This window comes from Epinephelus fuscoguttatus, linkage group LG2 (assembly GCF_011397635.1).
Source record: "Epinephelus fuscoguttatus linkage group LG2, E.fuscoguttatus.final_Chr_v1".
Classification (NCBI taxonomy): Eukaryota; Metazoa; Chordata; class Actinopteri; order Perciformes; family Serranidae; genus Epinephelus; species Epinephelus fuscoguttatus.
The window spans coordinates 16,901,609-16,927,893 of NC_064753.1; the positions used below are offsets into that span (position 1 = coordinate 16,901,609).

The window sequence follows — 26,285 nt, forward strand, 5'->3', positions numbered from 1 at the left end:
TGCAGCAGTGCAGGTTCCCTCCCCCATCTTTCCTGTCTAACCTAAACCTAAACTGTACTATCAATAACAGGTAAAATGCCCCCCCCCCCAAAAAAAGTACTTCTTTTACTCATGTAAACAAACCACGAAAAATATTAGTGCGCTCAAGATCAGACTTAAGATGTAACCACCCAAAAGATGAGTGTGTAGCATACTTGTTATCTTTCTACTTTGGAAGATTACTTTTTAAACACAAATCATGTTTGAGAACGTGATATTTACTAGAAAAGACATACAATATAGCCAACAGCAATTAGTCTAGCCTGTTATTAGCAATGGTCAAGGACAAAGCAAGTGACAGTAATAAATCCAAACACGGCATTCGGCAAAGTTCAGCTCAAAATGACGTCTGCTGCCAGTAAAAATACCTCTTTTGTCACAATCAAATCCAAAATGTTGTGATATTGGTGCAGTGTCAGTTTTCTCGTGACACTAACTTTGTTATGTGTCCTCTCGTCACCCCAAAAAACACAAACTTTCAAGCAAACAAACACAGCATATGCCACTCTACCCCCTCCCACACACCAGTGGCTCCATTAGTCCGTTCAACATAATATTATATTAATGACATTGTCATATTGCTTATTACTAAGGCTAATATGAGTTGGATTAGCGTTGTGACACCATTGGTTCAGCTGGTTTGCATAAAATCAAAGCATTGTCTGAAGTGTAGCTGTCAATAGGAAAAGTCAAAAAGCCAGTCAGGTGGTGAGATCTTGGCGACAAGTTATTCTGCAGTGACAGATGACATTTCTGTGAGGTTGCATCTGGAGTACTCTGGCGCTGAGGCAAAGCTGGCCTTTCGCTCTGTCTGCCTAACTAGCATTCATCAGCAAACCTCACACACGCACACACATACACACACACACACACACACACACACACACCGACATAAAACATGTAAATGGCAGTTGGCTCCGTGCGTGTAATGTGCCCTCTCTTTGTCCCATTGTTTCAGTGGTTTTTAGCTGCTGAAGTCATCACTGTCCTGCAAAGTCTTTTGTAGTGTTTTTGTGATGACATGAATTTGAATTGTTGCTCTATTTTTCTCCGTATCTTCCTGTCTTGCTTTCCTTCTAAAATACAGGACTAGTCTGGGGCGGTGGTACATCACAACTTAACAATAGAGTCTATAAGGAAGTTCAGCAGGCAAGGCCACACTGCTTTTTCTGTCTTACTTTTCCCCCCTTCCTTTTAGTTCCTTATATCATTTCCTCCTCTCTCCTCTCCTTTCTTTGTTGCCTCATTGCACAGCTTCAACATGTGACAGCTCGCTGTCAGTTTGTCCACCCTTTTCAAATGAAGGCTGGCCTCAACTGCATGTATCCCTGCTTTCATTTTGGGCTCAGAAGTACAGCAGCAGGCGTGCATGGAGGCACAAGGTGGCAAAGGGATTCTCCCCCAGTGATTTATTTGAACTTTTCCTCTCTTTGAAATGGCATCACAGAGGGCTTGCATGATTAATGTTGCCACACTTATATACACTGTTCTACAAAGAGTGCCAGCTGAATATTTGAAAACCAGAAACTTTTCAGAATGCCTGTGGGCAGGTCTAGGGATATTGTGGTTTGATTGGCAATCAGCTTGCTATTCAACCTTTCCAATTGTCCATGTAATGCCATGCACTCAGGTGAACACACCCACTGACTCACTGAGTGGTGCTGTATTTTGACAACAGTGTGCAAACATGCTAATTAATGGATAACAATACAGTGTTGCTAGTATGTGAATGTGAAATTAAGACAAATGTCCACACAACCAGCCAAGGATCTGAAAATGTTCTTCATCTAATTCATTGTTTCATGATCATTTTAAGGTTTGCTTGTATAGTATATGTCTGTAAGAACCAAAATGATGTACTTGTGTGTGTTTCAGAAACCCAATTAAAGGCCTCAAATAAAAAGATTCAAATTAAATTGGCCGTGTTTCCCAGTTAAGAGCGATCTTAGGACTTAAGAGCTCAGTTAAGAACGTCTTTGGTAAGAAGGGTCGCTAAGATAGGAGTGTTTCCCAGATGTCTTCTTAATGCCCTTCTTAAGATCGCTCTTAAGATCGCTCTGTAAGACGCTCTTAACAGGAGCTGACCACTGCCGCGGTGCTGAAACTAAATCAATCGATGTCAGGCACATCAATCACCCACCACTTCATCAGCGCATAAGTCACACACAGCGCTGCTACCTAACGCACTAATCCATTTATGCAGATATAAAATGACCTGTGGGTATAGGTGCACACATTAAGACAGAATGACAGAAGCAGGGCGCAAGCGGGCCAACCGGTCACCTGTATTCACCCCAGAGGAGATGACCATCCTGGTGGATGAAGTATGGCAGCAGCAGGACACACTCTTCGGCGGAACAAAAGGGGGAAAAAAAATAGTGGCCAAGAACCGCATTTGGCACGTCATCGCTAGATAGATAGAATAGATGGCCCGGGGGATGACGGTCTCTTGTCCCACAGTGACTCGGGTGAGGATGAGCCATCTGGGAGCGGGGCCAGAGCAGCTCAACCAACCAACCTGCCTCTCAGCATCAGCCTGCCTGACGAAGACGTCCCCTGTACACTCTCAAGCTCAAGGCCCAGCGTCCGCATGCGGGGTGGCCTCACCTGGCGGCCCTCTATTACCACCTGCACCTGCACAACTTCCCTTCATTGCAGGTGATGCAGAACCCATGTGGCGGGAGGGGTCCCAGGTGCTGCTTTAGGCGATCTTATGTTTGAATAAACTTGGTTTCCTTTTCAGCCATGTGTTGTGTGAATCATTGCACATTATAAAGTAAGGGTGTCAAATCTACACACAGATGGTCCCAGGGAATTGATATAATTTCATGATGTATTCCTAAAGACTACTCATGACATATGTAAAGCGAACACTTTTGCACTTGACTGAACAGACTGCAGATGTTTTACATTGGCACCTACGTCCTATCGGACTCAAACTTTGCTTTTGGGCACTTAATCATGATGTTTTCTTCTAACTAGATCTTGCTTTTGTTGTATTAACACTCAGATGTATGTGGCTTTGGATAAAAACGTCTGGTAAATGAAACTGTAACATTGTAAAGTGTGCGTAATGTGCGCCTCAAGCATGACACATGTGCCTCTTCCAGCCTGATGTGCACAGCACATACAGGAACACACTTGTAATTCCTCATTCTTATTTTTCTTATTATTATTTTTCTTCCGCCTGATTTCGGTGTGTAACTTGTGCCACACCTTTGAGCGCACACAGGGTCTTCATAAAACATATAGATTCAAGATTCAGTATGCACAGTCAGGACACGTGTTTCCCTGCAGAATGAATTAATGCTAAACATTATAAACCTGAAGTATAAATTGGAACAAAATATATACACTGTTTTAATGTCTCCTTGCTTAGTGTCATATTAATGTGCCTGCCGCGGCTGGAGCTGTGAACGTTTGGTCGCTAAGAAGGCTGTTAAGAGTGGGTCAGCTCGATCTTACAACTCCTTAGTGAAAGATCTTCTTAAGCTAAGAGCGATCTGGGAAATGCGTTTTTCTTTCACGGGAGGCTTAAGAGCGTTCTTAAGAAGCTCTTAGCACTAAGAGCGATCTGGGAAACGTGGCCAATGACTGTTCTGTTGATGTCTGTTTTCCAGTGTATTGTCCTGGAGCAAGTATACTCTACGCAAACTGAATGGTAAAAGGACATCATTTATATAGTGCTTTTCTAGCGACCACCCAACGCATTCATACATAGGTAACTGTGGCTACCATACAGTGTGTCACCTGCTCATCAAATAAACAATCATGTGCACTCACACCCTGATGGCATAGCCAACGGGTCAAATTTGGGGTTCAGTATCCTGCCCAAGGACACTTTGACATGTAGAGTGCAAGGGCCACGGGTCAAACCGCCGACTTTGCGAATGGTAGACAACTAACTCAATACTTAACGGTACTGACCGAAGTAGGTTGGTACTACTGATAACCGATAAAGATTAATTCCATTTGTGCGCCGGTACATGAGAGCACATCTGGGTGAGAACACCACATTTAGACAAGAAGTGAAATGCTGGGAAACGCCCCAAACTGGAAGTCAGCAACAGAGCTCTGCAGAGCTGCTGGTGCCGGTATCAGTTCAAATGTGAATGGTACACAACCCTAACGCTCTATCTCCTGAGTAACAGTTTTGTTTTTTATGTGAACTGAAACTGAACCTTTCAAATGTTTACTAGTAACAATGTGTATTTTTCCAATACTATAAATGCCAATACTGAGGTAGATTTAGAAAATATAAGCAAAAAAACAAAAACAAAACAGCATCCAAATCTATAATAGCGAGAATATGAAACAGCATCAAAATAACTTTTCATTTCTTGCCTTGATGTAAATTGAAAAAAATTAATTTAGTGATGGGGTGAAATGTATCCAGGCACAAAAATCATTACTGGGTAATAAATGAGATATATGGTCTGCTTACGTTAAGTGCGCAACCCATCTATTAAATGGCCTCTGGGTATGGAGGTATACAAACTGACTAGTAACTGAAAACGTTGCTTTGATCCCTAACATCAACAACACTGTGAACTGCAGCAGAGCAGTATAACATCTGTATTATGACCATACATGCTTGTTATTGCAAAGCACTCTTCATCGAGACACTAAACCCTGAACTAAAGCCTCCATCCTGCACTGCCATTGTCTCTGAGAAATACAAGCTTGTAGGGGGGCTTTGGTTATTGTTAGGGAGGATCTGTGGAATGACAAACAGCAGTTTATTATGAAGCACTGAGCCTCCAAGAAGTAGTCCTACTTGTGGCTTGCATTTATTAAATTACCCAGTGTTTTCTCTTATTTTGTGACTGACCAGCAGAGCAGCCCTGACTGTCCCATATTATTCTCCATGGAGTGTATTCTTGTTGACTCCATGCTGAGACTCTGATGCTTCACTTTGCACCTTTTACCTCTGAGACTAAACAACAAGATCCATCCAGTGAGAGCAATGGGAACTTTTCTAATTATTGCCGCAATTATAATCATGCGTGTGTCGCAGCAATGCCTCTCTGAGCTCTGTGGTCCCATTGCTAGCTGGATGGGCACACAGAGAGAAAATGCTAATCAACATCCCGGCCTCATCAACTTATTGGTGACTGGGGTTCAGCAAAAGAGCCTCTTCACTCCCTTCAAGGGTGGATGTAATCAGAAGCAGCATCTATCCATATTTCCTTCCCAGGGGGAAAGGGAAGGTACAGAGTTCTGCAAACACACTTGCAGTAATTCCCCAGCATGGGAATACCATTTGGATTATAAATGGATTTAAGGAGTGAAGCCCTATGTGTTTGACTAGCCTCATCAAATAGAATGCTTGTATGATTGTCAATCATTGTAATTTCCCTGGTATTTTCTCTGAATCTCTGTCTTTTTCTCTCTGTGCGAATCCACTTGTCCACATGATTCCACTTTTCCAAGGCCAGCTCAAATAGCACCTACATAATGGGTAGCATCATACACATCATACAGAAAAGTGGGCAAGATTCAGCACAACACATACATTAAACACACTGAGGTGCACTTTCCTACCTCCTCCCATTGGTGGATGTAGCGAATGAGTCTAGAGAGGCGCAGGAGTCGCAGTAAGCTGAGGATCTTAGTGAAGCGGACAATCCGCAAGGCGCGCGCCGTCTTGTAGAAATCGGAGTCTATGCGCGTCTCCACGATGAGGAAGATGTAGTCCACAGGGATGGAGGAGATGAAGTCTACCACAAACCAGCTCCGCAAGTACTTGATCTTGATCTGTTGCGGATCCAGGATGATCTCTGTGTTGTCCTCCTTGACGATACCCGTCCTGAAGTTGAGGACCAGGTCCATGAGGAAGAAGGTGTCGGAGACCACGTTGAACACAATCCAGGGGGGCGTGTGCTCGTCCTTGAAGAATGTGATGCCTACGGGGATGATGATGAGGTTGCCCACCATCAGCAGCAGCATGGTCAAGTCCCAGTAAAACCTTAATGGAGAGAGAAATGGAGAAAGGCAGAGGTGGGACGGTGAAAGAGAGAATGCTGTAGTCAGAATATAATAAAATTCTCTAGCTGACTGTTGTTAACATCAGACAGAGGGCAACACTACAAGTCAGGCCAGACATAATATAAGTTTATCAGAAGTTGCTATATTAATTTTTTTTATTTTAAAACTAATTACAGAACAGCCCCAGAATTAAGCTTCAGATCATTTTTGGTCACAAGAGAAAGAGAATGAACACAGCTACCAAAATAAGGATTTTCCTTTATCACTAGTACAGATATTGACCCATTTTACTCAGATGACACTCATGCTTAGAAAAGTACAATATGCGTACCAGGTACTTGTTTCATCCGAGTATTTGCCTCAGCCCTAATATGTACATCACATTGCATTATACAGTGCATGCTGTAGAGCAGGAGTCTTCAACATTTTTCAGGCCATGGGCCCCTTAACTGAAAGAGAAACGGAGCAGGGACCCCCTACTACATAGATTGTATAAAACTGAGTTGCATATTAAACAGGGCCTAAAGTGCCATAAATAACTATGTCAATTTATGGTGCATACAATACTAAGCTATTAAAATAATACTTGTGGCAGATTCATATGTTTATACATCATGCTTGTTATGGACAGGTGCTGTGCTGTGATTTGGTGTTAGCTAGCTAACATGATTGCTAGCTAACAGTTAGCAGGCTAGCATCAGTGTTGTATACTGTAAATTAAATGTTTTTGTTTGTTTTTTGTTGTTTCTCTTTTTTTAAAAAGTGGCCAATTTGACTTTGCTGATAATTCGTTGAATTCATGTTAATGTGTATTTTCAGATATATCTTAATTTGGGGAGAAAAAAAACCCAATAAAAGTAAAATTTAAATTACCAAACAGTAATTTTTTTGGTCAGTATGGGCCCTCTGTTTAAAACCCAGCTGTCTAGCAAAGCACATTACAAAGGAGAGCTTCTGTTTTGCCAAGACTTCAAAAAATAAGATGTAACAGGTACCAGGCCCCTTTCCAAAGCACACACTATCTATGTCTATTACAGTCATCCAACAAAATAAAAATGGTACAAACATAATCCATTTTCTATAAATCAAACTCTTAGACTCATTAATTTGTCCAAGTTAACATCAATGTCCTATCGTGACATTTATGTGTAACCTCTATAGTGTCAGGGTGTTCTCATGCACTGTTCATACGTTTCCTATGAAAAACAGTGCAACAAAAATCATACATATCCCACGCAATCATGGTACCACGTAATAGTTTGTGTATAACCCACGCATTTGGTATGGCTTTGATCATGTGACCATTGCACTGACAGGAGTGAAGAAGGAAGCGGTCCCCGTAAGGAGGCAGGTTGGAGTGGATAATGGGTCACAAAACACACAACTTACCCACAGGAGACCGATCTTTGGAACCATGTGAACTTTGATTGAACTCTGGGTTATTTTACAGTACGGCATCACCATGTTTCTCTTCCTAAACCTAACCTTCACAACTCTGTGTGTCTAAACCTAAAAGTTTAGCTAACCTACATAACTTTACTTTAAGTACATAACTTTATGTTGAATATGTAATGTCATTCATGGGGCGATAACTTGTAGGATATCATACCAGCCATGGTATAAGAATACATTAAAAGTCTATATGATTAAATTTATCATGGTTGAATTATTATTAATTATTATGGTTTGCTAGTTATTATCATGTGTACACATATTGTAAAGGCACACAAGCACTTTAATTATACTTAAATTAATTTTATTTACATTCACATTGTTTGCTTTACTGTTGTCTTTAAATTACTATATATTACATTGACGTTGTTTTTCCGTATGAGCAGCCGGCAATGGGACCCACTCTGTGACTCATCACATGTCTCTTTTAACATCAGGGTCTTTTGGGTGCTGTGCATGTGTAGTGGAAGCAAGCATACACTACTAATATTAATAACCTATACATATGTAACCTCCCCACCATGCCAGACGGCAGCTTGACATGAAGCTATTTGTGTTGTGTACTGTAAATCACAACTCTAAGGTCAATGAGGGTGAACTGTTAATTACAAACTGTACTGTGACCTCGTCTGTCTTGCAGGTCTGAGAGTTTGGATATAAATAGACCTCTCCCCTGGCTTTGTAATTGAATCCAGATTGGCTCTTTTGTGTTAAGGGTGATATATCTTGGATACTCCATAGATCCACCATGAGGGGTGTTCTGTGAGGTGTGCTGGCCCACTGAGCTTGGATGAGTTACCCACCCACCTTTAACTTGGCCACACAGATCTGCCGCGCAAAACCAATTTCAAGAGCAGGGCCATGAGGAAGAAAGGATACTACATATCTAACCAGGGTAGGATATCCATTTTTACTGCAAGCTGGCTAGTCTACAGCAAGTAATTACTGCTCTTTCACTTCCTTGTTGCAGCTGATGTCTATTGATTTCATGGTTGATTCACAGTGTGTTGAAGGAAATAACTCCTGGCTCTACAATGAACTGCTGCTCTACAGGATGACACAGCCTGTTCTAAAAAGTCCTCTGGCCCATGTCATGTCAAGTTGAGTAAAATTCTAGTCATCAGTACAGGTACATACTGTCTGCTTCAAAGAACAAAACCACACAGATAAAGAAACCCTGGCACATACCAGGTATCTTCCATTTCTTTCCTCATGAGATTTTCTTGAGAGTCTTGTAGTTTTTCTTCGCTTCCCTGTGTTTGCTTTGTTGGATGATGTATTGTTTATCATTTTATTGATGATTAGTTAGATCTAAAATGGCCTTTTCTCTTCTAAGTCCTTTGAGACATGCTTGTGATGAAGTGCAAGGTACTGTTATACCTTGATATCCCCATTGATGCTACTACAATCACTGATGTTCCACGTTGCAATAAAAGAAACTTAAATGGAGCAGACCTGGACACAGCTTTTTTTTGTTGTTGTTGTATTTTCTTTCTGAGAGCGTGACTAAAAACCATTACTGATGCATTATGGAAGCAAAACAGAAGACGATGATGGTGAACTCTGTGGACAGCCTTTACATCACTTGAATAAATAATTACTGTAAAATACTGCAGAATTACACATGCTGCTATGTGGCAGACACGTGTGTTGTAATGTGCTCAGGTTACATTTTACAAGAGCGCGTCGCACTTAACACATCCATACATAAATATACAGTATACACAGACACACATCTCAGTTTCATGTCTACTGCACACACAGACCCATATGAGCACACACACACACACACACTGAGGAAACAGTGACAGTAATTGGAATTCTTCAAAGTAAAAGGGTATCTACTGTTCCAGCTTGTTGTCAAGTGGAGTTATATTTAGACAGACCTTGCCACCACTGTGTGTGCTCATGTTAAGACTGAAAGCCCAAGAGGACAAGAAAAACTTCAAAGGAGGAAACGCAAACATAGGTAATGACAATTGTTGTTCATATTGCCATGTTCCTTAATATTATAAATACTAGATAGCCTGTCAATTTGTTGCATCCCTCAGGCTCCGCTGCTTACTAATAGGATGTAAGTGTGCTCCCAGCGTTTGACAGGGTCTATCAGAGATGAATTAAGATAATCTGTTTCTCTCAGTAACAGCTGCAAATCCTTGCCTTTGTTTTGCTATTTGTATCATCTGCGATGACTCAACCGCACATAGTACGTCTTTTCACATTTAAAGGACAGTGTCAGTGTTCTTGCATTTCTGCAGCTTTTTTTTCTATGAATCACAGAATACTATCACAAATAGCAACAATTTTCAGAGGCATAGCATATAATTAAAGATAGGCAGATGTGTTTTTCTTTTCCTCCAGGCTGACACAGGTTTTTATATAGTTCACTATAGTAAAAATCAGAGAAGCCTTCTTGAGTGAGGTAACTTATTTGTTGTCACTTTAGCCCCCTTTACACTGTCAGATTTTCCACGAATGTTGGGCTGTTTTGCTGGCAAGCTGCAAGCGTTTAGACACAAAGAGCCAGATTGGCGAGTTGATCCGAGGTGCTCAATTTTCCACCTCGTAGGGTAGTCATATTGGCGGAACCCTTTTAGTTTTAAAAGACTGAGGTGACCTTCCGCAATGGGAAACGCAAATCTGAAAGACACTGTAAAGATGAGCAACTGAGGAGACAAGGAATTGTGCGCCCTCCTTGCCCTCGCAAACGAGGAGGCCATTAACCGTAAGATGACAAGGACAATGAAGAACGGGCCAACTTATGAGAGAATTGCCGAAGGACTGACTAGTCGCAGCTTCCCTCCCACGTCACTGTTTACGTCACACACTGAGCTACACGTTTTGTTACTTGCTCACGCCCCCCATTGCCCAGAAAAAGGCACATTCTGTATAAACAAAAGTAAGTAGGTGGCATTTTACTGCACTCCCCAATTTTGTTTTTATACTGCCAATGCTAAAGAAGGCTGATTGGGCTTTCCTGCAAATTTGCAAAATTCCTGTTTAAAAAGGGCTATAGTGTGGCAACTGTAACCTAACAAAAGTACCATGTAAAACCAATGCCAGTGCAAGTAACTGCATACATATGATGCTTCTTACACATTATATGAAATCTCTTGATTAATGGTAATGTGAAATGTATGTGTTTTACAGCAAATGGTTAAATTATATACAAAAAAAACCGAACAGATTTTTTTAGATAGATAGAAGAGGGATCCCTCCTCAGTTGCTCTTCCTGAGGTTTCTACCGTTTTTTTCCTGTTAAAGGGTTTTTTGGGGGGAGTTTTTCCTTATCCGCTGCGAGGGTCCTAAGGACAGAGGGATGTCGTATGCTGTAAAGCCCTGTGAGGCAAATTATGATTCGTGATATTGGGCTTTATAAATAAAATTGATTGATTGATATATTTTTTGCTGTGTCAATTTTTGTACCTTCCCGTTGGATATGTGCTGCTCATGGTCTCGCACCTGGTTGATACCTTTTCATAAAGTCCTGACCTTGCCAAAGCAAAATTATTGGAAAATAAGAAAATACAGGCAGAGGGTGGAGGTTTTGCAGAAAAATACAACACCACACACTGGGGTTATAAGTGATGATTTAGAGCGATGACTTCTGTATGAGTCCATACATTGTTCATTAGAAAAACCCTGCATAGTATAGACTACCTTTAATATACTATTTAAAGTGATATTTCATGGTTGGCACATGTAGAAACAAGTTGCAATAGCATAACACCATGACTAAGAGTCTTCAGCCATGCTAGGTGCTTTGAGCCGCTCATATTAAGCAGGTTTACCACGTTCACCATCCTATCTTAGCATGTTAGCACTGTAACATTTACTAATTAGCACAAAGCACGGTTCCAGCTGAGGTTGATGGGCATGTACTTCATCTTGCAGGTATTCGGTCGTAAACCACAGTATTAGACAAGTGGACTTTGACTTGATTAAGCAGAAAAAGTGGCATTGCCACCCCGAGAGCCATGTAGTAGCTGGGCTAATAAAAATAAATGTGCTCTGAACTGAACAGCTGGGTATTTGTCAGCACCAGGAAAAAACAGCACAAGCCACAGAGGTGGGGGTTTGACAAAAATCCAACCTTACAGAAAAATCTCAGCCAGCCCTTTGACAGTGCTGTATGAATGACAGTGAGGAAACGGAGTGAGAGAAATAGAAAAGTAGTGCCAGAGGAGAGCTCCTCAACATCTTTGCAGGAAGAACAACAAAACAGAATGCAGTTTAAGACCTCTGGACGTCATTCTGGCAGAACACAGCGACTGCTGCCACCTGTTTGAGTAAGCCTGACTTGTTATAGGAGTGTGGGGATTGTTAAGATTAACAGCAGCTGCTGTACTGTACCCTCACTGTGGAAATGCGTCTCTATCTAAATATGAAGGGAAAATCATATTCCAACAGAAAAAGAGAGAAAACAAATCAGAGCATGGTATTTTTGTTTTTCTAAATAAACCAATTTCCTGGTGGAAAACATCCAGTAGCTTTCAGTCAGATAGTGTTTGAGGACACTTCTAGGGTAAATGTTTTTGTGACTGACCCACTACAATGTTTTAGGATAAGGAAATTGCTCAGTGTGCAGAATTTCAAAGAGCTGTGTAGAAATCCCTCTGAGTGTTTTTATATGTACACACAGACTGTGGTTTGACATGCACATGTTTGCGTGTGTGTGTGTGTGTGTGTGTGCGTGTGCATGAATGTGTGGAGTAAATGCACATGATTTCTCCTTTTCACTCTTGTGGTTGCCTCCTAATGGAGGTCAGGCCACCTAAACATAGCAGGGATCCATTTACTGTGTTTTATTATTCACTGGGACCCTGACATAGAAGAACATAGTTCTATAAATACAGTTGGGCGAGTGCAGGATGTTAGGCGGACATTTCAAAGGCATTAAACAATCTTATATCTCTGCGAGCATCCCAAATCACTGACTCACGCTGTGTGGTGGTGTACCACCTGTCTTGAAATAAAATGAAAGCAAAATGCAGCGACCTAGCAGTGGTGATGTGAAGGTGATATTCCCAGGTGTTACGGGAGATAGAAACGGTTTTATTTCCTTAGATAAGTACACATCAAAAGCTGAACTGGCAATGTGGTAAACTAGAAATATATTGTAAAAAGTCCAGTTTATGTTTACTAAAGCTATTAAAGCAATTAAATATTTTAAGAGGGGCGGCACGGTGGTGTGGTGGTTAGCACTCTCGCCTCACAGCAAGAGGGTTGCTGGTTCGATCTCAGGCGTGGGAGCCCTTCTGTGCGGAGTTTGCATGTTCTCCCCGTGTCAGCGTGGGTTCTCTCCGGGCACTCCGGCTTCCTCCCACAGTCCAAAGACATGCAGATTGGGGACTAGGTTAATTGGAGACTCTAAATTGTCCGTAGGTGTGAATGTGAGCGTGAGTGGTTGTTTGTCTCTATGTGTCAGCTCTGTGATAGTCTGGCGACCTGACCAGGGTGTACCCTGCCTCTCGCCCGACGTCAGCTGGGATAGGCTTCAGCCCCCCTGCGACCCTCAAGAGGATGAAGCGGTTAGAAGATGAATGAATGAATATTTTAAGATGGAAACTGCTGATGCCCTAACTTTTTTTTGCATGAATCAATCTTTTCGACATGTGACAAATTGCTTCAAACACAATAGAAAAAATGTTGCCAGAGCTTGTATGTGTGTTCATATAATTATGTGACCACCAGGGAATATTTGAGCTGTTCACACCGCAAGGAAGTAGACTAAAAAAAATGAGGCCTAGCATAGCAGAAACATACTGAAAACACAGAGGAAAAGAGGCAGCAGAATAGCTCACACCTAACTTGTTGTGGTGCTGAGAGTTCAGTGTACTGATGAAGGGAGCCCTGACATTTTGCTGTCTGTAGGGATGGAGCCACAGCCCACTCTGCTCTCCGGTGGGGTGACCAGGGACAGCAGGAACATGTTGTCACCCTCAGAGTGCATCTGACTACACGATAAGCCTCTCTCATTCTCCTCACCCTGCCAGCCAGGCTACCTGAAAGGGACTGAGAGCCACCACAAACAGCCTGAGATGGACACACATGTACCTTTCAGAGTACCCTATATTTAAATTGAGGGGGCATGGGGAATGCAATAATGGGGTATATATAGCACTGCATATATATATATATATATTCCTGCATGCATGTGTGCAGTTGTTTTTATTGTCCTTGTAGAGATGTCTGTCGATCTGTTGGCTGCCATGCTGTGAGAGTGATGGCATAGCATGCAGATCATCTGTCATGTCAGGTACAAGTGGCAGACAGCATTTAACAGTGCCTCCCTTTATTCCGCAGCACACTGACTGAATGGGAACAGCAGAAGAACAGTGGGTGCTCCCAGACTGCACTTCCACGAGGACACCAACATTGTGTGCACTGTAATGTGATTTGGGCTGATTTAATGATTAGAAGGAACTGAAATGTTTGTTTTTGCATGTATGTATGTGTGTGTGTGTGTGTGTGTGTGTGTATGTGCGCGCCTGAGAATTCTGACACACTGACACTGTCTCAGAAAATATCAGTACCATGGCATACAGTATTACAAAATATTCATATTATTGCCACTTATAATGAGCCTATAATGATTGTAATGATGGAATGAAAAACTAAACTAAACAATTTCTTTTGTAATTGAAACTTGAAATCATTTTTCAAAATGAAAATATGTGTAAAAAGTCTTACAAGCAGTTGAGGAGCAAAAGAGATGTGCACATGTGCAGGTGAGATTCTCCATGCAGTTGCATTTTTAAATATTGTGGACATGCAAATATATACGGTATGATAACTGTCAATTTCCATATCATGGAATATAGTTCATGGTATACCACTGCAACCGTACTACATGCAGTTCTCACGATTTCAATTTCTGAATCTAAACTCCAGGTTTTGGTTTGTACTAAGTAACGATCCAGTAACCAGTGCTCTCATTTTTCTTTAACTATAGCTGACTGTCTGGAACTGGCTTGACTGAGTAAGATGACTAGTGGGTTTCTAAATTTATTCTAGGCTTGTGGACCATTTATGACTAAGGCACAATATGTGAGGTCAACTGGTCACTTTTGGCCAATACCAGAGCTGGGGTTGGCTAAAATGACTTATGTATGTTTGGAGAGACGTCAGTTTCCCAGTTAAAAGAAACCAACATTGGTAGGAGACAGGACATGAGCTAGGAGTTAAAGTCCCAAGATTTATACACCTAACCAACCAGTCTCTAAAATTTCTTTTTTTTAATGGCAATAAAACAATGTGCTTGTTTTACTGCTAGCAGGAAAATGTAACCACTAGTTGCTGAAACTGAACAATGAGGACTGTCCTCTTTAACTTTGTCTGAAATGTAACCTGGTGTCTCTTAAAGCTGTTTTCTTTATCTGCAGGAGGTGGTCTATGGCTTAACTGCTAGTTGGCCTTCATTGTAGAAACCACTTAGATCAGGATGTATCAGATGACTGAATTTAACCTGACGCCCACATCATTTAACTCTGATTTGAGGGCACAGAATCTAAATCTGCATTTGAGAGAGGCATCTACGTACTGCTCAGCTCATTTCAGCATTGTAATGCATGATGTCTTTGCCTATGTATAATGTTTTATAGGCTACTCTAATGTTATGTCCCATAGTTTAATTTGAAATGTGTCCATAATATTTAAAGCCAGAGTGAGGGTAATTTATTACTTAATTTTATCACTTTACTGTTTGAGGCTAACTCCCAGAGCTGAATTTTAGCTACTAATAGCTTTTGTAGCATCAATTTAACTGAACCTGTTGTAAATTGCTGTTAAACTTAAATGATAACTGATGGAGCAACAGCCCCATTAAGTCCTCTGCCAGTTTTTAATGAATAAATGAGAAGGATTGAATGAAAATTAAGCATGAAAGGCTCTTGTGGGAAAGAAAGCTACACTTAGCCACAGGGAGAGGTAATCTATGATAGAGCTTGTCACACTGAACACAAGAACAAAATCTGTAACAACAAAAAAATGTCTGCGTATTAAGGAGCAGCCCATTGGTTTTAAACAAGCCAGTTGGCAAACACAGTAAGATTTAAGTGTCTAGGAGAAAAAAAATTCAGGTTAAAAGGGTTAATCCTATTTTTGTTGTCACCCGCTCCAATGAACTGTCATAACGGTGCTGTCTTTGCCGAGCACAGCCAGCAGGCACACTGCAAGCACATCACTGACACTGGGGCTGTGCAGTTGCAGGTGGCTATATTTAGGTGAGGCACGCCGTTTTATCAAACCTAGACTAAGAAGATTTCATCAGAGGTAGAGGCAAATCTCCCCAACCTTAGGCTATGAGAAAACAGAGGGATTTACTAAATACCTACAGAGAGGAGAGGTAAAATCAACTGAAAGGAGTCAACCTTACCTAACGTTGCTAAGAGAAATCCATAAATAAGATTACAAGTAGTTCTGTGGTAGGACATGAAGGTACGGGTTTTTCATTCACCTCCAAAGCTCTGTCTAGGACTGTTATTCAACATAGGCAAGAGAAAGACAATGCTAAAGACAGTGTCACATCTACTGCCGTAGAACATTTTCCAACAGATAGAGGTCTCTCTCCCTAAAAGGTAAGGACTGACTAATGTGCAAGGAGACACACAACCACCACAATTCAAAACACAAGAGTGAAGCCTGCCATAACTCTGAAACTGATCAACAGGGCTTTTGCATGAGAGAATAACACTTTACAACAACAAAGTTACTAGCTTTAACATGTTAATAGCAGGAAAAGCAGCCCATATTAATTATTATTATTTATAATCAACTGAAAAAGAGAATGCAGGTTTTTGATCTGTAGGTCAAACTCTGGTTATGTGGGTAAACAGCATCTCACATAAATATGATCAAAAATGATGTCCTCTCCTCCCTCTGTCTGTCCATGGGTCACTTGATGAATTATATCCCTCATAATAGTTAATAATAGTTGATGAATTGTTTGTAGATGACTGTACTGTTGGCTTTGTATTTAAAATGATAAATATCAAGGGCGTAGGTTTTGTTTCAGCATGAGACAGGAAGATTTTGAGAATTATCTTAATTTCCTGCATTCTGGGTATTTTGGGTGCATCAATTTTTGCCTTTTTTGCATCAATTTAATGTGGAACTGTCTTTAATTATATCAAAATAAATGTCCTCTGCTATTTTCATATTTGTTTTTAGAGGGGGGACAAATGCACATGTTCTAAATATTGAGGGGTGTGTGTCCCCTGCATCCCCCTTGACATCTATACCTATGATAAACATACAGACTCGTTATTGCTGCAAGTCTTCTCATTTAATCAGGGTGCTTTTACAAAAAAACAGCACGCTCCTTCAGTGATGATTCCATATTATTGGCTTAAAGGGAATTTAAACCATTCGGCAGCGAAATAATTTCTGAGTTACTCGTTTCTTTCCACTGAATCCTCATTCACATTCAGAGCTGTCTGTGGGCAGTGATTCAGAGGTCTGGAACCAGACGAACCATCTTTTGGAAAACTCTCTAAATGCCACAGCACCCGTCCCAGACACTCAAGAAAATGCCCCAGATCCACTTATTGAAATAAGTCCAGCCTAAACTGGCTCTGATGTTTGAACAGCTCAGAAGTGTGCACTTAAGCACTCTGACTAAATCATGAAATCACCAAAGCCACTTTGCAAACTGACCAGATGTAATCAGCAAGCCCACTGAGGAGAATGCTCCAAAGTAGCCAAGTCTGTCCCCTTTTTATACCAGCAAGATTTTATTTTATTTTTTCCTCGTGGGCTGTTTCTGGAGAGGCCCTCCCTGGCGCCACTAGAGGCTACTCAGTATCCCTGTCCTTGTCTCTGCAGCCCCGCAGAGTCCTTCACAGCTTCCCAGAGCGCGACCTGCTACCTATCTGCTCAGAGGAACAAAAACTGTACACAGGCAGTCTGTGCTCAGCAAATAAATATGCCCTCTGTGGGGAAAATATGGAGACAGTGAGTGGCAGGGCTGTACTGTAAAAGACTCGGAGAGGATGCAAAGCTTTCCAGCGTGCATTCATCCCACTAGCATGTGCCTGTATCTGCACTCTAGCTTTGTGGACTGTCATCCAGCCAATAATTGCATCTGTGTTTTATCATGATGCCTTGTTATCTCCCACAAGGTCCTTAGGGTCATGTCAAAGGGGTCCCCTGTCAGCCAGCCACAGAGTGTGGCGGAGGAAACACTGGCCAGTGCCTCCCATCTGAACAAAGACCCCTCCCCCCGCCAACCTGCTGCTGGTGATCAGGAGAGAGCCAGAGAGAGGGATGGAGCAACGGGCTTTCTCTTAACATAGATGAAGTGCTAAGATAATGTAATGTGTATAATACCAGGAGCTGGTCACACTGTACACCATCACCTCATGCCCTTGCTCTGGGCTGCACCAGTACTGGGCCATTATCTTCACCACTTCAGGTGCTGCAATCAGCAAATGGAGCAGCCACAATGAAAGTCTTTTCTATCCATCTCCAAAACAGTGATCTGAGGTCAAAGGGTGACAAGGAGAGAAGGGACACGTAAAGGAGAAATAAGGGGAGAGAAAATGTGGAAAAAGCGGGAGAAAATGAGACTCTGTCCAACATATCTGGACAAAAGGACAGGGACAACCGAGAGAGAGGGAGTGCATGAGGAGAGAGCCATGTGAGAACGGTTGTCTGAAAATAGGGGTCATCGCTTTTCTTTCCACACCGTTGTTTTGAGCAACATTACACAAAAGTAGAGGTGAATAAAACCAAAATTAATACAGCTTAAAAGCTGATGGAAAAGCCTCGCTAAGAAGACACTCGGAGCATGAAATGAAATCAAATCAGAGAGGAGATGCAGTTTAGCTGATTTTTGCTGGTCTGCGTGAGTAAGCAAAAGCGAAGGCTTATCTGACTGTTAAACCAAACAGGGCAGGATTTATCATGTTTATTTGTTAGCTCTATAATTTCTCGATTGTACATGCTAAACAGGGTCAGGGTTGGATTTATACACACCAGCTTTGCTGCTGCCTCCCTGTTCAATCAAACACTTGTTACAACCAAAACTGGTGTGGGGGAAAAGAGGACATGCTATCGACTATGGAGATGGTGAAGATAAATCAGGAGTCCCCCCCCTGCCCCGCCATATCAGGGGAGAGGGAACAATTTGTCTCTCACCACTGCATGTCTCATAATCCAGCCATTTGTCTGAGTCTTCTAGACACCCAGCGTGTGGCAGGGCCAGGCCAAACACATTGATCCAGGGAAGTATTTCCTGTGAATCACGCCAGCCACACACAGAGTTCTGTATTCAGCGCACTGGACTCTGGTCCTCTCTGAGTGGATACCCCACTGTTTCCAAAGCGCGTTAGCCTTCTATACATTCTTACAGAGTACACCTGGAGAGGTCTTCTGAGGAAATGCCATACTCCTCCCATGTCTGCTCTGCACAGCTGGAGAGAGCCATATTAGCATTGGAATAATGGAAAGAAAAAGAGCAAGATGATCAGTGGAATAATGAAATGTAATGACAGTCTTGGCAGAATGCCATCTCTGTTACGTGACACATGGTTGTCCACCTGAGTTGCCTGTAGGTGGAACTGATTATTGTTTCTGGCGCATTCTGCTAATTGACTATGAACTTAAAAGAACTTTGTAACTTTGTAATGGTGAGTGTCTAACATTAAATTTAATGTGCTTTTTAATATGGTGTTTCTCAAATTGTGTCCACCCCCTGGAGCACCATATCAGTGCCAGTTTGACATCTTGGCCATTTCCTATCCAGGCTGATAGGAAAAAAAGCAATCCAATTTCGGAGAGACAGGGGGTGTGAGAATCCACCTGGGACACAGGCAGGGCTGAAAAGGTCAGCCTGTATGTACTAGATATAGCAGAATCTGCGCGAGGAGGAATGAAGGCTGGCTACAGCGTGTATGCAGTGGTCAACAAAAGACAAGTTGAGATTTGGTTAATGTACTAAACAAACTATGCATAAACACATGGGGTATTTTGGGGAGGACTTTAACACTAAGCAGTCTTTCAGCACACTTTTCTCCAGCTGAAGGATAAATCAGGGTCAAAATAAAGTTTGCAATTAACTCCTGGGTTTATTTCAACCTGCATGTGGTGCAAAGGGATAGACCTCCATATATCAGAGCGTTTTGTGTCTCAGGTCAATAACAGTGGTGAAGTGAGCTGCCTTATAACGTGAGTGTTTGTGTTTCAGACCCTTGTTGAATTGTTAAAACCAGGAAACCTCAGCCATCAGGCTCCAAACTAGATATGAAAAGAAACCAAGGAAAGCAGCTGCAAATAGTGCTGGATGATGTTGTAAGATTGACTATTGGTGCTTTCACAAAATATTTACAAAATGAGATTTTTGATAAATAATCATAACAGCTAGTACAGTCTGGTAAGTTCAGAAAATTATATCACTTTACTATAATGCAGCCTGTAAAACCAGGAAAAGAAAGCACGTACGACATAATGATATCCAAAAGCTAAGACAATGTCTCATCTCATGTCATGATATTGATATATTAAAGGATAACTTTGGTATTTTTCAACCTGGGCTCTATTTCCCCATGTGTATGTGTGCGTATGATTCATGGGTACAACTCGTTCTAAAATTGGTTCAGTATTGAGTGAGGCGGATGCAGCCGGCAACCACGAAACGAGCTAAAACGGTAACGGGGGCAAATGCGTCCCGCATAAGTTTGCGCATTAAAAGTGCTTTTTTTCGCCACTGACCGGTTCACATCGCCAGTGCTATCTCTGTAAATAGCATACTAAGCGTTTCCCTGACCCTCCACCTCCTCCTGGCTGTGATGTCATCTCGCGAGAGCTTTGCTATATCTATTATTGTATTGTCTGAGTCAGAGTCATATGTATGTGTCTCAAGGTGTAGGGATGAACTGACTGGTAGTTCTTCCCTTAACTGTGATCTTTATCAATAAATTCATTGATTTAATTATTAATAAAATAAACTACCAGGTGGTTTTGTAGTAGTATTATCAGTGTAGTAAAAATTTACATTTTGGGAGAAAAGCTGAAAAAAAAAAACTAAATTTCTAAATACTTTATACCTGATGCTGCCTATTCAAAGATCGGAGCCTGCACTTCCCAGAGGAAGCTGTGACATGTGACTGAATTTGATTCCAAAGGTAACCAGTGTCATGTTAGATTTCCCACATTTATAACAAACCAAAGTTCAAAATCGGTTCAGCATTAAGCAAGTTACAGTCAATTTTGTAGAATGAAATACACATACTTCACAATACACATAACAGCAGATCTTGGTCAGCTACGGTGGATGCACAGATGCAAGTCAAATCACAAACATGGTTTATATGTTTCTATATCTATAACGCCTTTCCGATAAATACTGTGGGAGTGCAGGTGCCAAGTTCTCCTGATTACTACGACAGCACAGTATTTCACTAAATGACGCAATCCACAGTGGAGCTAACGTCAGCCATGTTGATCTTAAATGTGACTGTTGGCACCACCTTATGCAGTGTCAGAACTGTTTAAACGCTCTGAACAATAAAACACATCATCTTCGTAGCATTTATGTTGTTTCCATATTACCGCTCAAAAGCTCATGAACACACCAAAGTTGGAAGAACGTCTTCCCAACTCAGGAAATGGGACCATCCAAGGAGCACATGGATACACCAGTTGTTCGACAAAACACATTACTGCAAACCATCAGGGTGAGCCAATCAGAGGCAGAGTAAGGCAGAGTGATGCGGGTCAGGACAGGGACAGGTGAAGTCAACAAGGAACAAGTGTCACTCCATTGTATAACCATTTAACACCTCTCTTTTCCAATCCAGTTGTAGACTAGCCAAAGCACAATGCGTGAAGGATACAGAAAGGTCAACAGAGGTCTTGGTCATTCTTATGTCATACACCAAGCACTTCAAATGTGACTTGACTGTAAGGTGATAATTTGTTTTTAAGAAGTACACATTTTCTCCATCAACCACTCTGAGATTTTAAGATAAGTGAAACTGACATATTCACTTCTGGTCAGTTTGACAATAATCATATCTGTCCGGTGTCAAGAGAAATAAATTTGACACTGCAATGTGCTAAAAGAGGAAAAACTCTCGGCTGACTAGTCTTGTGTATCCACCTGGCGAGATTATAAATTGATGTTGCAGTGCAGAGGATGGTGGTGCGGGAAGGACACACGACATTACATTTGTCAGGTGACCAAAATACATCAACCAGCTGTGTGACGGCACTTAACAGTAAATGCTTCCAGCAGGCTTTCCCATTTTCAAAATGTATATGATGTCCAATCAATCAATATAATCTCACCTCGAGATTACCATCACTTTGCCAAGGTTAAACTCAGCTCTCTGCCTAATATGTCAAGCTGAATTAAATGACATATCAGGATGGGGAAAAAAAAAACACTGACATACAAAAAAAAAAAAAAAAGAGAGGAAAAAAAAAGGCCATTCTCTTACAGTTGTGATCTCGTGTCCTGATTTCACACTCCCACACAAGTGTGCCTGGCGAGGTCACACGGTAGTGTTCAATCATTCTGCCACTATGACAGGCAACCTTCCACCCACCAGCCACGCACATCATCCCTGGGCTCCCTCCATTAAATAAATTGTGCTGTAATAATCTCTTGGCTTCTAATATTCGTGGATGAGCACAGCAGCCTATTTTGATTACCCCACTTTCAGGCCCAGCCAGAACCATCTGTAATCCCCATGTTTTACCCTCACTAAATTAAAGGAGGAATTATTTAATGGAGACCGAAAGGAATAGAGTGTCATTCATCCTATGTAGTGTCAAAAGACTTTTTTCTCCACCTTCCCATGCAGATTAGCACTACAGTATGAGACATCACACACGCCAACACTCTACAGTCTGGACTCAAATGTTTCATTTAAACATTTTGATTTGGTATGGACCTTTTAATCACGGTCATTAAAAGATGCTGCCAAAAAAATGTTTAAATGGGGTGCTGAATGTCCAAGCTTTACATTCCTCTACTGCATCTCCAGCACCTCACCTTGACCTTTGTGTAACTCTCACCCAGACTAAGACTCCTGCCACCGACACAACAGGGGGAATCACCCTTGCTGCAGCCGTGTTCGTTTCTCCATCTCATTTTTCAATAAATCCACCGATGGCCAAGCTCGAGGCCCCACGAGACCCAAACAAATCAATAGCAAAACATACTCTCAAATCAACCGTAATCAACCTGACTGAAACTGAGAATGCTGTTATTAAATCTGATCCCATACGCTCACAAACATAATACACACAGACACACATATACACACGCGCACACTCCGGTACAGTGAGACTACTGTATCTTGGATAAAAAGCCTGAAGCTGTTAGTGGCTGCTAATGCACGATAAGGACTGCACAGCTAAGGTGCACAATCTGTGCAGTATTCAAATATCTCAAAATTCATCAAGTGAATAATAACCATGGGATTTATTTCCCCCCAATTCCCCACAAAATACAGTCTAAGTACAGGTAACACAGCTATTATTCCCTTTTAGCAAGTACACTGAGCCTTTTCTTACCATTTTAGTCTTTGAGATATGCAAATGTGCAAAAGTCAACAAAGCTATGCTACTGTGAGAAGCTGTCCAAAAAACATTTTTCTATTTGGGCTAATGAAGGATAAAACAAAATGCCATGACTCACTGTAGCAAAAGAATGCAACATTAAATGAGTTAAATTAAAAGGTAAACACTTTCAGGAACACAGTGCACATTTTCATTTAGTCAACACTTTGCCAAAAAGTTACTTCCCTTTGACTATATCATAGCCGTAATGTGCACAACGGTGACTACATCTGCTCTACTTTTCTTTAATGTATTCTCTGCACAAAAAAATAAATATATAACAGAAGCAAAATTGTAAGATGTCTTTTCAGAGGATTTATTTTTGCCACTGTCTAGGTAAGTGTCTTCTGGGAAACAGAACTGGATGTGCGGGTGGAATAAAAGGCTGTTGAAAAAGTGGACTTTGCAGAGGGGATGGAAGGATTCGCCTGACTGTTGCAAAGGGATTTAACTGATTGACAGAAACTGCAGGACAGCCGACCCCCCTCTCTGATAGTGTTGGCAACACGGTTCTAAAAGGGAAAATGGGGGATTAATAGAGCCTTCAGTGCAAAAAAAAAAAAAAAAGTTTGAATGTGCGACACCTTCTTTTCTATCTCTCCAGGGAAATGTGGAAGACTTTCCAACAGATGTGTCCTCTGGGCTCTGAATCACAAGATAATTAAAAGGCACTTGACGATCAGAGGGCTGCATTCTAATATTGCGTCTCTAACTCGGCACAATGCTGCTGCATTGATAGAATCCACTCAAAGGGCTCAATGCAAACAGGTAAAAAAAAATATCATCACCTGGTTTTTATCACGCACAAATAGAGGATCCATTGTGTGAGAAGGGTATCATTTTGTCAATCAAGCACTGAAATATTCTATTTTCTTCAAAAGGGGTAATAAGCATTATACGACTTTTATCAATCTCTGTTTATGTCCAAGGACATGCGGCGTCGATAGGACTCTGCGCAGCTTATGGTAGCAGCATCTAAATAACAAACGTAAAGTCACATTTTCCTGACAGACAAGTAAGCCGACCGAGCAGAGCGGATATCCAAAAGAAACATCCAGTTAGGAGCAGGGCAGAGGGGACAGTAATCTCAGCACCAATCATATGTATTGCTCAACAATCCTTTCAAACCCACGCAGATATTTCATGGTCAGCATATGTGTGAGAGGACAGTAATAAACATCCTTATTTAAAAGCCTCTGTGAGAATCGATGATTTTTTTTTTTTGGGTTGAAGATGTCACTCTCTGGTTAACTGACCGCATCTGCTCACTGGGAGATGCTTGTTCCGAATCGAAGGAGGCTGTTCAGCTTTGGATCTGGAAATGAGGCTGTAGATTGGATTATGATGCCATTTTTAATCCGTCTTTTTCCCTCGCAAGATATTGCTCCTCCTTTGCTTCTTAGCGTTATACAATACTTGACAAGAGGAGATTTTGCTGAATTCCGGGCGCAGTGATGACTATGTGATTCCTTGTGACACTCTAATTTGAGCTTATAGTGCCAAAGCTTTGATGCAGACATGGGAATAAAACTTTTAGTCACAGAGACCCTTCTCCTCTCTTGGCCAATTAAAAGGTCCCCCTCATCTCCTTGTGTACTTTAATTACAGTCGTCTTGTCCTGTCTCTGATCCTGATTTCGGAGTCCAAATATCACGTTTTCTCCCTCAGTTCATTAAAAACAAAATACTAGCTGTAACTCATCTCAACACGCTGTGTTAACTCACTGACATGGTGGACTGTTTTTCTCCATTTCACATGGAGCTGGGTGTTAAATATTATCTCAAGCATGCTGATAAAAAATTTATCATAGATCGATCCTTTAATCTATTTGTGTATTAAGGAGTTATCTTATTCATGCTAGTCACAGAGAAATATACAAGAATCTTTTCCCATACAGAGTTAGCCGAAGCACCAGCTCAATACTTTTACTCTCCTGATTGAGAGCCACATCTGTGGTTTTAATTGTAGTGTGAGTGATTACGTAATCACAGTGTTGAGTGATTGGACCACAAGCCAACTGCTCTCAGTTTGGCAAAATGTTTAATTATGGTAATATACAGTACCCACCCTCAGACCCTGAACAAGTGGGTGGCTAACCTCATTTTTTAGAGCACTTCTCTCTCAGCGCATTTTCATTTATCTATTTATTTTGGTACATCTCGCTGAGAGACTCACAACATCCATCTATTTTGCTCGGTGCAGTGTGGAGCCCCTGTTTCAGCATCTTGCTCAAAGACACTTCAAAACTGACGACTGGTGCCAAATCTCTGACCTTTCAGTATCAGGACAGTCTCCCCGAGCCCCAAATCACCCTTCCTCATGACATTTAACACAGTGAGTAAGAGAGCAGAGGGGGTCAGAGGAAACACAACCAGCTGGGAGGAGCATAACAAAAATGGCAAACTGTCTAATACATGTCTCACTTCCTGATGATGACCCGTCTGAACTGTTTGTGGGTTTGGAAATAAGAATTGCCGATCACAGTCTGGTGTTTTAGAATATCCTCAAACAGTTTCCAAAAAACATTATGCTTGAGATGTTGTTTAAAGATTGAGCAGACATTGGCCAATATTTCATGATGCAGTATAATAATGCATATTTCATAATGCAGTACAACCCAAGCACTGATTGGAAACACTAAACACTATACACACACATGTACATAGTGTATCTCTCCTCTCTCTTTCTTTCTACCTCTCAATCACGCACATTTCCATGACAACTAAAAGCAGGTGACGAATAAGTCGATGTAAAATTAAACACAGAAAACATTCAGCGATGTTAGCCACCACAGCATTGCCCCCTCTCTCAGGATAAACAGGCAGATGAACGTGTCTGTTTTCTATTCTAGGAAGAGTCTCATTTAGCCTTTTTTCACTGACACCCAAGGCCTGTGAGCAACTTGCACTACAACTCACATGTCTCTCAAAGTCAGACATCTTGTTCTTGAGGTAGAAAAACACACTTCTGTGGTAAGTGAGTTTTCTTTATCACATGCCATTACACCATCATAGCCAATCAAACACCAGGCAGGCTAGACGACATTCAATGTCACAGACAAGGAGAAATACAGTGTGTGTAACAGTGACACTCTTGCTCCATATCATTTTACAGCAACACAGATGTCTCCATGAGATTTAAATGATAGGTAGAAAATGCATATGTAGACTAAATGCCAAGACTGACACAACTTGTCTTGAAACCATTTTTCCTGAATTACTGAAGCAGAGGAAAATGTG

At 41.4% G+C, this 26,285-nt stretch overlaps 1 protein-coding gene across 1 annotated transcript in view; it reads right to left on the minus strand.

Moving 5' to 3' along the window:
• Window positions 1-26,285, minus strand: part of hcn4 (hyperpolarization activated cyclic nucleotide-gated potassium channel 4) — an 85,572-nt gene that overhangs the window by 56,810 nt on the left and 2,477 nt on the right. Inside the window, exon 2 of the mRNA XM_049593401.1 lies at window positions 5,584-6,007. Coding sequence (XP_049449358.1) covers window positions 5,584-6,007 — 424 coding nt within the window. The remainder of the gene's footprint in view (window positions 1-5,583; window positions 6,008-26,285) is intronic.